This window comes from Ischnura elegans, chromosome 6 (genome assembly GCF_921293095.1).
Source record: "Ischnura elegans chromosome 6, ioIscEleg1.1, whole genome shotgun sequence".
NCBI lineage: Eukaryota > Metazoa > Arthropoda > Insecta > Odonata > Coenagrionidae > Ischnura > Ischnura elegans.
Genome location: NC_060251.1, coordinates 120,726,671 through 120,739,438, shown reverse-complemented (window position 1 = coordinate 120,739,438; position 12,768 = coordinate 120,726,671). Strand labels below are relative to the sequence as shown.

The 12,768-nt window shown below is 37.3% G+C and overlaps 1 protein-coding gene across 1 annotated transcript; it reads left to right on the top strand.

Moving 5' to 3' along the window:
• The first annotated feature begins 22 nt into the window (after positions 1–22).
• LOC124161610 (ras association domain-containing protein 4) lies at positions 23–12,756 on the top strand. The gene is made up of 8 exons (XM_046537999.1): positions 23–225; positions 303–397; positions 485–624; positions 901–976; positions 1,079–1,514; positions 8,564–8,926; positions 10,050–10,269; positions 10,585–12,756. Exons 1-8 carry the CDS (start codon positions 186–188, stop codon positions 10,643–10,645), a joined length of 1,431 nt encoding a protein of 476 aa, XP_046393955.1. The 5' UTR covers positions 23–185; the 3' UTR covers positions 10,646–12,756.
• Positions 12,757–12,768: the final 12 nt, after the last annotated feature.

Below are 12,768 nucleotides of genomic sequence, written 5' to 3'. Positions count from 1 at the left end.
GGGAACTGAGCTTTGTTAAATTCGGATAAGGGAAAAGACAAACAATTGTCTTAGTCTCATCTGACGCACTGTAATATGTTAACGTTTGACTTCAGGGTAGCATTTTTAGTTCTCATTTCAGTTATTTAAAGGCTATTATGTTGTATATTCGCACTGTGACATAGGATATAATAACTTCCGTCATTATGTGGAAGTGCCATAAGTGCGGAAAACCCGTTTATTTCGGTAAGAAAGACTACAGGAGGTTTTAATGGAGTGCATTATATTTATTACTGCATGCCTAAGCCGCTCTGATTTTTCAGCCGAACGGAAGCAGTCCCTGGGGTACGATTGGCACCCGGAATGTCTCAGGTGTGAAGAGTGTGGTAAACGATTAAATCCTGGGCAGCACGCTGAGGTACTATTTAATTCACTTAATCGCTATTTGTTAGTATATATAATGCAATCAAGGTGTACATACTTTATCAATGCCATTATGTTGCAGCACAAGGGTGTACCGTACTGCCATGTACCTTGTTATGGAGCCTTATTTGGTCCCCAATTGTTCGGTCATGGCACCCGAGTGGAGTCGCATACCAGTTTTGGAAAAGTGGAAAATCGTATTGGAGGGACCAACATGTCAAGGTAAAGGGTTTTCTTCGTTATTCGGCGTACTAAAAATTCAATGGCATATGTAATGTGTTAGTAATGTTATTGAATATTATTAATTATTTATCCTAGGGCCCGCCATATCCTTACATTATGAGTTTAAATTATATTTAATCGCCTCTGGAATACTTTGTAAGATATTGATGATTTAGTTTTCTATGAGTATGGGGACCTGATATAATTCAAGCATCATTCTCTCTTATGTAGGTATTTACTTTCCATGCTTACACAAATTGACTACTTTCGTTGCAGGTCACACTTGGAGACAAAAATCAAAGCATTCAACCAATACTATGATGGGAAGAGTGGTGAAATCCGAAGTAGAGAAGTATGCATGTTTATTTGCATTTTCATTTTATTAACATCTTCTTTTGTGGTAAATGGCTGAAGATAATTTCATTCCAATTACAATTTCCACAATTTATTTCAGGTTAACGGTCGATTAGTGCTCGAAGGTGCTCTCCGGATTCATTGGGGTGTGTTGAATATGATACATTTGAAGGAAGATGATGACCAAAGAACAGTTGTTACTATCAGGAAACGTAATTCTTATCGTAGTGCAATAGTTAATGGCCTAGATGATGAAGATGACGACGAGCTTGAGTCAATGGATTATGTTGACAGAGATCAAAGTATTGTTGACGCCGATGAGCTTGTAGTGGAATCTGAAGATGCCCAAGAAAGTCCGGACGTTCAGAAATGCCTGACACTTCCTGTTAAGCTCGGTAAAAAGGAAATGGAATGGGATGAATTGGATGATCTTCTGCAGGTGGAGAGGCAGGTTGAGGAAGGTGAAAAAGTCTTTCGAACAATGCCCAGTGGGCTGCCCACAATATCGTCCCAGTCGAGTGTGGAAGAAGAATTAGGTTAGTACATACATATATGCCTTTGGCTAAGTTTTAGTGATAGAATGATTAAAAATTATTTGGAAGGTAATCCTCAATTGTAGAAATATGTAAAAGAAACAGTAATATGAAGTTGACGGTCACATTTGTATTAGAGAAAACTAGAAATATGGTAGGTAGCAAATGTAATGCAACTTTTTGTATTATGCTTGTTGTTAATGGTAATAAGGTTTTATAGAAGTCAACAACTGGTTTAGATTTAAATCAATGAGTTGGAAGTAATTCACTACTTTTGATGTAACTGTTTGGTCTTCCTCCGTAAGAATTTCAATCAACCACTTGGCATCCACTTTCTCTACTAACCTTCTCTAAGTTTCATCCAGAAATGTCCTTAGGAATTTTCTCTAGCTTGTACGAATTCGTATTTCTTGATACTCCTCCTTGGAAGGCAATAATTACATTATTCTGGATTTGCCTTACTTGGGCTATAGGCATAGAAAAACATTTGTACTCAAATTCATTTGTTGGCTGGTTTTGGCAGCACTTCTGAGTTTAATTCTGATCTGTACTTGTATGACTAGTATTTAAAGGTGTTGATCAGCATTCGCAATAATTTTTGTCGGTATCATGCTTCTAGAAATTCATTGGTAGGGTTAATTTGTTTTTCATTCTGTTGCTCAGTTACTATTTCTATAGAAACCACCTCATCTATTCTGTATCTGAGTGAACATTTCAAGGACTCGACACCTACATTCCTGAGGAGTATTTTCAGTTTAGTGTTGCTGGATGGATGCATTAATAATGTTAATAAATTGATATCACCAGTAAGTAATATTAATGCATTTTAATCTACCAATTTAAAATTTTCCGCGAGAGCTACCATAATTGCCGATTAGTCAAGTTCTCATTCTGGAGTAGGGACCATGTTAATGGATGCACTACTGTTACTCTGCCCCTTGCTGCAGTGGGTGGCATAGCTAGCGTCAGCTGAGCCCCCTCGGTGCTTGCTCGCCTTGCCATCCCACTCGTGAGATATTCTCGATAGAAAAGTGCCATCAGAGATATTTCATTTCTCTCTGGTCAATAAATGAATAAGTTTCTTGAATAGTATCAAGTCTCCTCAATTTCCCATGTGTTCCATGGAGATGGTTTTCAATTACATGGTCTTAGTTGTGGATCTCACTCTCTGATTCAACATTAGGATTGTTTGAGTTGGTAAGGGTAGAGTTCACCCCAGACTTAGGCCTGTATTCTTAGTCGACCCTGTGGGGCCAACCGACCCTGGATACGTCATCAGCCGCTACATAAAGAGATCTCGCCCTACATACGCCACATCACACACATGGCCGTTTTTGGAACTAAACGGGCCCTTCTTGATGTAGAGTGCCTGAACAAGCCCTACACCCTACAAAAACATGGCGGCCAAATTTATTCCGCTGATCACATCGATTAAAGAATCTACGTTACGATGGATATTAAGGGAGACGAGCTCAAACGAACCATTTTAAAATGTACAGTAACACAGCAGAAAGGCAATAATGCTACCACATTATACCCATCAAGTGAAATAAATAATAAAATTGTCTGAAGTATAATATGTACAATATAGTGGTATACATCACCTTGTTTTTGTGGATATATATTAATTTTTTCACATTGTGGCTCTTGGTACAGTTTTGAAAAACCAATACTGTTTAGGTATAACCATAGAAAACATATTTTCATGTGCTATTTGCCACATAATGAACTTAACTACGGAAGGTAAAAGCGAATGACGAACCTTGATGATGCAAGTAAGCTCTCACGTCAATGATCATATTTGTCGTGTACTTATCACTATCTTGTACATACCGCTTTTGAAGTAATTTAAAGACGCACAAAGATTAAGAAAAAGACTTTGCTGTTCCACAAAATAAAATATATTTGCGACCGGTTTCGATACAGCGTATCATCATCTGGCAATTACAAGTATCAGTACATAGAATTTATACCCTTGAAGGCGTTGAAGGGGCGGTGGAGTGGAGGTGGAGAAAGGGGGGGAATGGTGCAGTGACCCATCAGCGACGTACTTCCCAAACCTACCTTCCCTTCCCTTACCCCCTCCTCCATTTCCCCCCCCCTTTCTACACCTCCACTCCACCGCCCCTTCAACGCCTTCAAGGGTATAAATTCTATGTTCTGATACTTGTAATTGCCAGATGATGATACGCTGTATCGAAACCGGTCGCAAATATATTTTATTTTGTGGAACGGCAAAGTCTTTTTCTTAATCTTTGTGCATCATGGAGGAGTTCCACCATGTTACGCCAACCACCATCGCATTTAATTTTGAAGACAATTTGATTTCACTTTTGGCTCGATATTAGAGCATTTGTAGTGGTAATTTATGTACCAATATGACCTGGCGGACCACACCGATTTTTTATTTACATTGAGCCATTGCCCTAACAATTATCGGACGTCTTTTCTTAGTTTCGTAGTTGGGTCTTGTTACGCAACCAGAGGGGAATACTGGTACTGTGCCATCATGTACGTCATTTCTGAGAACTTGATGATGCAATTACCCCCCACCACTTATGTAGGGTCGACTGGTCTAGGGCCTCTTGTTTTGTAGGGATGGATATGTATGGTCAACTAAGAATACGGACCTTAGTCACAGTCATGCGTTGAGGGGGAGAGTGAGGAGCTGCTTTCTTGAGCCATCTTGCTCTTGGAGGAATTTTATATGAGATGTTGAGTAACATAATTGATGAGGTATGGTGCAAGTGAAAACGGAATCTGTTAAAATTGAAATTTTCAAATGCATGTACCAAATCAGCTCAGATAATATGGCAAATTCATCAAAAGTCAAACCCATTGTAAAGCAGAGTTCTGCTGAACTCCATGGCAATATACTAAGCCTGGTCCATTTGTTAGAAGTTCTGTTAAAGTCTTCAGGGTTCATCAAAAGGTAAACTTGCGTTGAATCTCAATGACAGCAAAATTTTGAGTGTGTTAATGACTAAAATACTGAAAATATTATAGATTTCCTAAAACCATTTGATCCAGTGTACACAATACCTTAAAGGCAAACTAGAAAATGAGTTGAGTATTTAAATTCCTGGGTGACAAGCTCCTTATAATGGTGAAATTTCCAATGCTTTTGACTTTTTTAGACTATAGGGCGTCCTTTCTGACTATAGATTGAATAGTTTGTGGGTGGGTCTTCGGTGGATACTGAAGCACTTGGATGTGGTGTGATCCATGGTGGTAACCTAGTGTTAAGAGAAATCCTGTGTTAGATACACAAAAGAGGCACAATATTATATTGAAAATACTTAGGCAGGCGTGAAAGCTTTTTGCTGCAACCACAGAGGATGGGATGAGTTTATTCAAAAAATTTTGTTGGACTGCGGTTCATTTTCTACGCTATTGGCTGGTTTCTCTTCAATTCATTTCATTCTTTGCACTCTCAACATTCTCTCCCATTAGGTTTCAGTTTGCCCCTGTCTCCGTGAACACGGTAAGGTGCAGTGGTGGTTCAACAAAGTTGATGACTCAAGGTTTGTCACCTGAATCACCTCTATCTTTTTCAACGTGCATTTGATTAGCTCTCCCTCCCAGGATTTTGTCTTGCCGAGTGTGCTTTAGATTGCCCTGTGAAAGTTTGTGATGTATTTTGGAGAACGCTACCCATTCCTGTAGATCCCAATTATTTGAATGCATGGAAATGCATTTGAAACATATTTGGCCTCACTATATAGGTATTTTGAAGAGACTTACTTTAACATTAAGTACTTGATCATTTTGGCCCTCATTTACAGCCTACAAATGTTTACATAAAGGCTTGTTCCAAGGTTTTTTTTCTGATAGCTCCCCTAGAATTTTTTTTTTCAATAGCCAAGGACTTTTTTGTAGAGGATCAGTAATTTATAATCTTTAAGGACTTATGTTGGTGTTAGAAAGACAAGTTGATACATTTTTGGGGAAATTATATATATTTTCTTAACTGGGTAAACAATTTCCCTGTGATACGCTTATTATCTATGTTTATCATGAATGGAGCATCAAGAACAACGTATGTCAGTAGATGTTTTGATGTCCTTGAGGAATTCTTGCACTCTTTTTCTGGCACATAATTGATGATTGAATAGAATATGACAGGGTCTGTGATATTGATCTCAGAAATGTTTGCACTAGTGAAATACTATGGTCTATTTGGTCACTTTTGTGTATCCAATTTTTATTAAACAATGATTTTTTATGTCAAAAAGTTTGGCTGAATAAAAGTAAAAACTTTTGCTAAATCCTCAGAATTAAAACCAAAAAGTTGAGAAGAGCATTCTATGTGTTTCAAATCTTATTTGCCATTGTTTGGTATTAATCATCTCTGGTTATAAAAAAATTAATGAAAGCATGAGGCTTTCTGTAATGCAAACGCCTAGGCAGAATTCCAGTCCCCTTTGAGGTGTTGTAGGTGTACTTACATGTATCCAATTTTTGGAATTGACATCACGTTTTTCCCTTTGGATGATCAATAAATATAGCGTTTCAAAATTAAATTGGGCATATTCTTTCTGTTTTACCATGCTTAATAATACATTAATACGTACAGCATACTACTCCAAAATTGAAGATCATTGTTGAAATATTTCATCCATCATCCTGTTTCAAAAGTAATTCCTCCAGCCTGTGAATGGATGCAATTCTCTCAGTGATGCCCTCATCTACTATCAGTCGACTTGCCGTATATCATATGTATATGCCTTATCAACATATGCCTCAAGTTTACTCTTAAGCAAATGACACTTTTTAATCCGTAAATTTGATGCATACACTGCAAGATATAGGTACTTAAGCACAGTGTAGTTCTAAGTATTATGTTTAAGCTTGGTGTACATGTTGTTTGTTTACGGTCCATGCATTATTGTATGAGCTCAATGGTTGGACAAAGGTATCTTTTTGTTTCCTAGTACATATGTCCCAGATGAACTTGAATTAGTACATGGTATACACTAAGGTGGTATACTTGGATTGGAATTTTGCACTAGGAATGATGACTTTATGATACAAACTTCAATGTACATACAAGTACTTGTTCATGTTGAAATTACAATATTTTTGTTAACTCTGGCCTTTCTACTAATGTTTGAGAAGTCTTTCTTTATTGAATTGAATTTAATCTTTGAACACCTTTAGTTTGTTGTGTGTGATATTGTTTGCATGCATACTTACCTTTATAAGAGTAGGCATGAGTTCGTCAGTTATAATTACAATAACACTAACTGAAATAAATCCCAGTCGTGACTTCCCATGGCTTATATTCCCAGCTTTTCTAATGTCTTCAAAGCCAATTGAAATTGCTCCCAGAAGTAAAATGGAGGAATTGTTCACACCTCAATGCTTTGCAAAAAAGCTAATGGTTTCTTAAAATGAGATGATTTATAAAAAATCTCTTGTTCAAGTGTGTCCAAATTCGCTAAATCTCATATCCTAAGTTAATTAATATGTAGTTGGTCTGAGGTATGATATTTGAGGTTAAATTGTATCTGTTACAAGCAGGAAAGTTCATTTTAATGTACGTATGTGAAAAAGTAAGAAATACCTCGGGACATAGTTCATTCAGTACGAAATATTTTTGGATCGGTTGGGCTGTAACCCTCCTTCAAAATGCATTTGTTTAGTCTTCACTATGTAGGTAAGCTTTTTGTAAATGTTTAACATTTCTCTGCAATAAGAATTATTTTTAAATGAATGGTTTATTTAATCAAAACCTGAGTGTCACTTGTGACTGCTTTACTAAGATCTCAGTGTGCTACGCATTGATTTTATTGCTTTGCAGCGTGGAGTGGTCCAAAAGAATTTGCTCAGCTGGTGTGCTAATGGTAGCAATTGATAATATGTTGTAGGGTGTGAGTTTGAAGTGGTTATCTTGTTGATTCCATTAAGGTTTCAACCTGAAAGCATGACATGATGGTGTTCAGTGATGCGTGTAGGTTTGTGTTTAACAATGAAACTCTGGAATCGCTGGTATCTTTCTCTCAATACCTCTCTATTTCTCTCTCAGTGGTTTCTGAGCTATTCTTCTATTTGGATTTATCATGCGAGCAGTTGGGAGGCCACCCTCCCAACTTAAAACCTGGATAGTCAAGAAATTCCATAGCGTTGTGAAAGTGTGGATTGTGAGGGAAAATAAATACATAACACGTCATTTCATGCCAACTCAGGGTAGAGTTCAATCTTGATTTCTCAGGTTTTGATGACAATGGGTGACTGCCTATTTATGGGCTGCTCTCAAAGATATATCTGTTTTTAATCACTGAAGCAGTCTCAGCCTAGTATGTAGCCTCCAAAATATAGCTGCTCTCTATAGAATTTATAAAAAGGTTGTACAATGCTCTCTGCCTACTCACAGCAGTTTTTATGAATTTTACTGCTTTCTAAGTTTTTATTTAATTCACAGATTAAATCTTTGAGTGTTGGCTATCTTGTGTTTGCGGTATGTTCAACACACAGCTTGACGAGCAGTACCTCTCCTTCACTTTGTTATTCGGAAACCTTCCATTAACATGGATTATGAATGCTTGCTTCTTCAGAGCTCTGCCACAAGAATTTCCTACGTGTCGTCTTCACTATCATGAGCAATTTGTTGCTCCGGCTTCAGTTCTTTGGGTTATTTAATTTTTTTTGGAAGCACAGATGACATTCTGAAATTGGTGGGCTCATCCATGTAAGATTTGGGGGAAATGGACTCGGATGTAAAAACTGTAAAACAGGGTAGCACTATCATGAATTTAATAATTGTTTTATAAAATAAAAATTTTGGTGTGCAAACCCGTAGTGGAAAGAGTGAAGCTTATGTTGGCCTGTAACTCAAATTTGAACTTAGTTCAAGTACTTCTTACTTGGAATTGGAATAAATATATAGGTACATAGTTCAAGTATATATTTATTTCAATGCAATTCTCAGGCACAGAGAGTTTAGTTTTTAGCTGCCAGTCAGTGAAACATAATTAGGCGACCATATTCAGAATTCAAATCCTGGCTTTTTTGGGGCTCTGCCATAAATATATATTTCTTGTGTGTTGCAGATGAAAGTGTGGTGGGAAATGAGAACTGCTCTAGGAACGGGGTGGAGAACGGGGGTCGGAACAAAGATGGACCAATGAGCCACTTGCCGCCGCACGTGCCTGCAAAGACGGGGAGCACTGCGATCCGGAGGCGGCCAGGAGGGAGGCTGCGCTCGAGGACAAAGCTGAAGAGGCGCTGCTCCATCAACGGCCACTTCTACAACCGGGAGACGAGCTTCTTCACTCCCCCTTACGGAAGTCAAATGAGTGTATGGGTGACGTCTTTGGTGAGCACCAACGAAGTCATCAACCTCATGCTGGAGAAGTACAAGGTTGACAGCAAGCCATACAACTTTGCTCTCTTTGTGGTTCGTGACAATGGAGGTAAATGGTTTTATCTTTTTGGTGCATTTGCTCATTTTTAAAGTGATTCAACCTGGAGGTTGGTGTGGATGAATGAGAGTGGTGCTCACTCATGTTCGTAGAAGGCCAGAACTCACAAAAGTGGGAAGGAATCCCTTCATGATGCCATCCAGCCAAGCTGGCTGTCCTTTTTACCCAGAAAGATAATGATAGCATCAATATGTAAACGGCTATTTTGTAACTGACATCTCATAATCGACATCTTGTTATCGGACAGTTTGTAATCACAACATCTAATAACTGCAAAAATTGGTAACCAGACAAATCGTAACCGACTATTTCATAAACATGGCAGTTGATGAAAAGGCTGAACAGTAACCTGCAGTGATGAAATCAAACCATGGAGGGTATGAGAAATATTAACAGTCAAACAACCCAAGTGTGCGATTGAGCTCGGATTTCAAAACGATTTCCATCTTCTGAACACTTTTTCGATAGCTTTTGTACTTTATCCCTTTCTGAAATGTTTGTTTACGATGTTTTGGATCCACTAAAGCTGAATATGTATTCATTGCTGCTTAATCCTTGGCAATTGCATTTTACTGTCAAACCATTTTAAAAATTTAGTGTTTAAAAAGTTAAAATACATATATTTAAACAGCTGTTTCAGAAAGAGTTCTAGCTGCTAAAACTGAATTTTACATCATTTGTAACATGCCTTTCTTTGACTATCAATGCTTACACTATGCAAATAATTTAAACAATTAAATGTTCCTATTTAAAGTTAATGAAAGCAGCTGTTTCAGAACAGCTAGAAACAAATCTGCTCCTGCTTTCACTCTTCCTATGGCTGTAATTGTATACACTATGCAAAAAATATGAACAATTGAATGTTCAGACGTATAAATAAATCAAAATAGTTGTATCTGAATGCTTTCGATCTGTAAAGCTGAGATAAATGTTATTTTTGCTTAATGAGTGACATCCACATTAACACCTCCATATTATTAAAACAATTGAATGTTAAAGAATTAAAAGATAATAAATGTCTGTTTTAAAATAGGAAAAGTACTGAAGTGTTTGATGTTAAACGTACTTACACATGTCTTGTTTGCTGATGCAATGCATGCATTGGTCGTTGCAGAGCAAAGGAGACTTCGTGATGATGAGTATCCTCTGCTGGTGAGAGTGATGTTGGGTCCCCATGAGGATGTGGCCAAGCTGTTCTTGATGGATAGGCAGGGCACGGAAGAGATAAGCAGTGAAGTTGCGCAGTTTCTGAATCTCAGCATCGCCGAGTGCAGAGCCATATTGGAGCAGTTCAACCAGGAAGAAGAGAGGGAAGCAAAGAGGACCCGTGCCAAGTAAGCTCACTATTAGGCTGTTTTCTTTAATAGCAGATTCAGAGACAACGTATTCATTTTCTACACCATTTATTATTTTTTTCCTCTACTAGTTTCCATGTACTTCACCTGTCATTCTCAAGAGCTGTCTCTCAAATTCTTAGATTGCTCGTAGGTCTGTGCTGAAATGCATTTGAAACATGTTGTGCAACATGCCAAAACAACATGGTAAATAACCCCAAAACTCAGCTTGTTCCTGTGAGACCTTAAGTTAGTTGTCGATTATTTCCTGGTGCTGTTTCTGCGACCCATGCAATTTTTATATTTCCATTGCAGGTACAGGGAAATGCGCCGCAGAATCAAGCAAAGGATGGAAGAACTAAAGGTCAGACTGTGAATTTAGAGATCTTGTGAGTGCATAATGTTGAAGTCTGTGAAAATGATGTGATTATTGCTTGTTAACGGAGGAGAAGCACACTCATTGCAGTATACATATATTCCAAGAATAACATATTTTATGATGTTTTTGTAAATATTTTTAAGTTATGCGTGACAATGGAGCAGCATAAATATGATTTTTGTAGTGCCCTTCCTTAAAGTAAAGATTCCATTTTTACTATTTCAATTAATGAGGCTAAAGTTTTCTGATAAAGTTCGAGGGAATTTTTTTCACATGACGTCTTTCCCTGCTAAAGAGTACCTGTCAATGAATAAATCCTCAGAAAACTTCTTTTGGTGCTGCTGTTATAGTTTTCTTACATTCCTCACCACAAAAGTATGGTGTGTCTGTTCTACATTTGTATTTGGCTCCAACAGATGTTGTTTTAAGAATAATATTCTCTTGGGGGAACATTTATTGCCAAAGGGATATTTTTTTAGTTTTACCTGTAATATATTTGTCACAAACTGTCATTTCTCTTTAAAAGTATATTGTTTATACTTATTTTTATATGATTTCTTTTCTGGTTGTTTCAGAGCTAAGTTTATTCTTAAGTTCCATTGGTAATTGTTCCTCATAATAGTTTATGCTAAAAAAAGATCACCTTACTCTTTATCTTCAAGTATAAGTCAAACAATTCTAGTTTATCGGTTTCCAAAACTAACAATGTGTAACATGCACTTGAGCCTGTGAAGAAAGTTGATTTCACTGGCATCAGGGTATCATCACTTAAGGAGGATGAAGCTATGTCTCAGCTCCTAAATGATGCGAAGAATGTTCACCAAGAATGTGGCTGACATCCAGCTTGATAATGTTAATGCTGTAGAGCCTTGAAATGTAAAAGTAGAGGGAAGTTTAGTTATTGTGAAATTCACTTCCATCTTTCTTGAGATCGAGAGCCTAATTTTGCTGTGGAAGTTTTCTACTTGGCGCAGATTCAATGGGCTCATCACCAACAAATGGGCCAATCAAATTCTCTCACCTCTCGTAGTCGCCGTATCCTCTGCCTTCCTTCCTTGAGGGCTGATGAGCAGTTTCCATCATATTTTTTAATGCTATTATCTTCTAGATGAAGGATCAGTCTAAAGAGCATTAGGGAATGTAAATTTTTCTTTGTTAAAAATCAGTTTTGTTAACAAATAAGTCATCAAATTTGATAATTGATGACATGTTGTGCTAGAAGATACAAAATAGGCAAAATATTAAATTTAAAAAATCACGTGTACAATCAGCTCAGGTCGTGTGTGAAATTCGCCATGGGGTCAATTCCCATTTTAAATAGGGCTCCAGGGGTCTACTGTATTTCACTTCATGTTTTCGGATCAAAATTAGGGAGTCTGTTTTAAATGATTCTGTTTTAAGTTAGTCTCTTAAAGTCTGTTTCATGCATGATTGGCAGCTTTGCATATCATTTAGTCAGATTTTAGTGTTCACTTGAAAGTGAGGTGTGACTTATACCTGAAGATATTTAGACCATAATTTATGTAAAATGAATTGATGGTTTTTATGAACATTAATTGTGTTGTGACAATGGCTTTAAGAGTACAATTAATGACTGCAATCGTTGGGATTATTCCCCAGTGTGTTATTTGTAACCATTGGTGATTGTGACTCGGAGGTTTTTGTGTGTGCAGAAACACTTCCATTAGCCAATTTGATGGCTTTAAGTTTTTCTTCACAACCAAGGTGCTAAGTTCTTCTGTGCGCTGCTCTTCCATAGCTTGATGATAGAGCAGGAAATCTATGTCATAGTCATTACTTGAAATATATCAATATTTTTACTATCACCTTAAGTGACTTCAGAACATATTGGTGTGTACCTCTAAATCTTATAGGCATTAGTTAGTTATCAATTTATTAATTTAGAACACTTCTTTTTTATCCAGAAACAAGAGCATGTAATGGATAGTTAAAATGCTCACTTATCTACCCTAAGTTTTTTTACATATCTCCAGATTGTCCTAAAATAATTGGGGATGGACGGATCCAGGATTTTTTCGGATCCGGATTCGGATTAGATCCTTTATTTTCGGAGATGGATCTTTCGGATTGGAAATTTTCGGATCCAAATGCATTTTCAA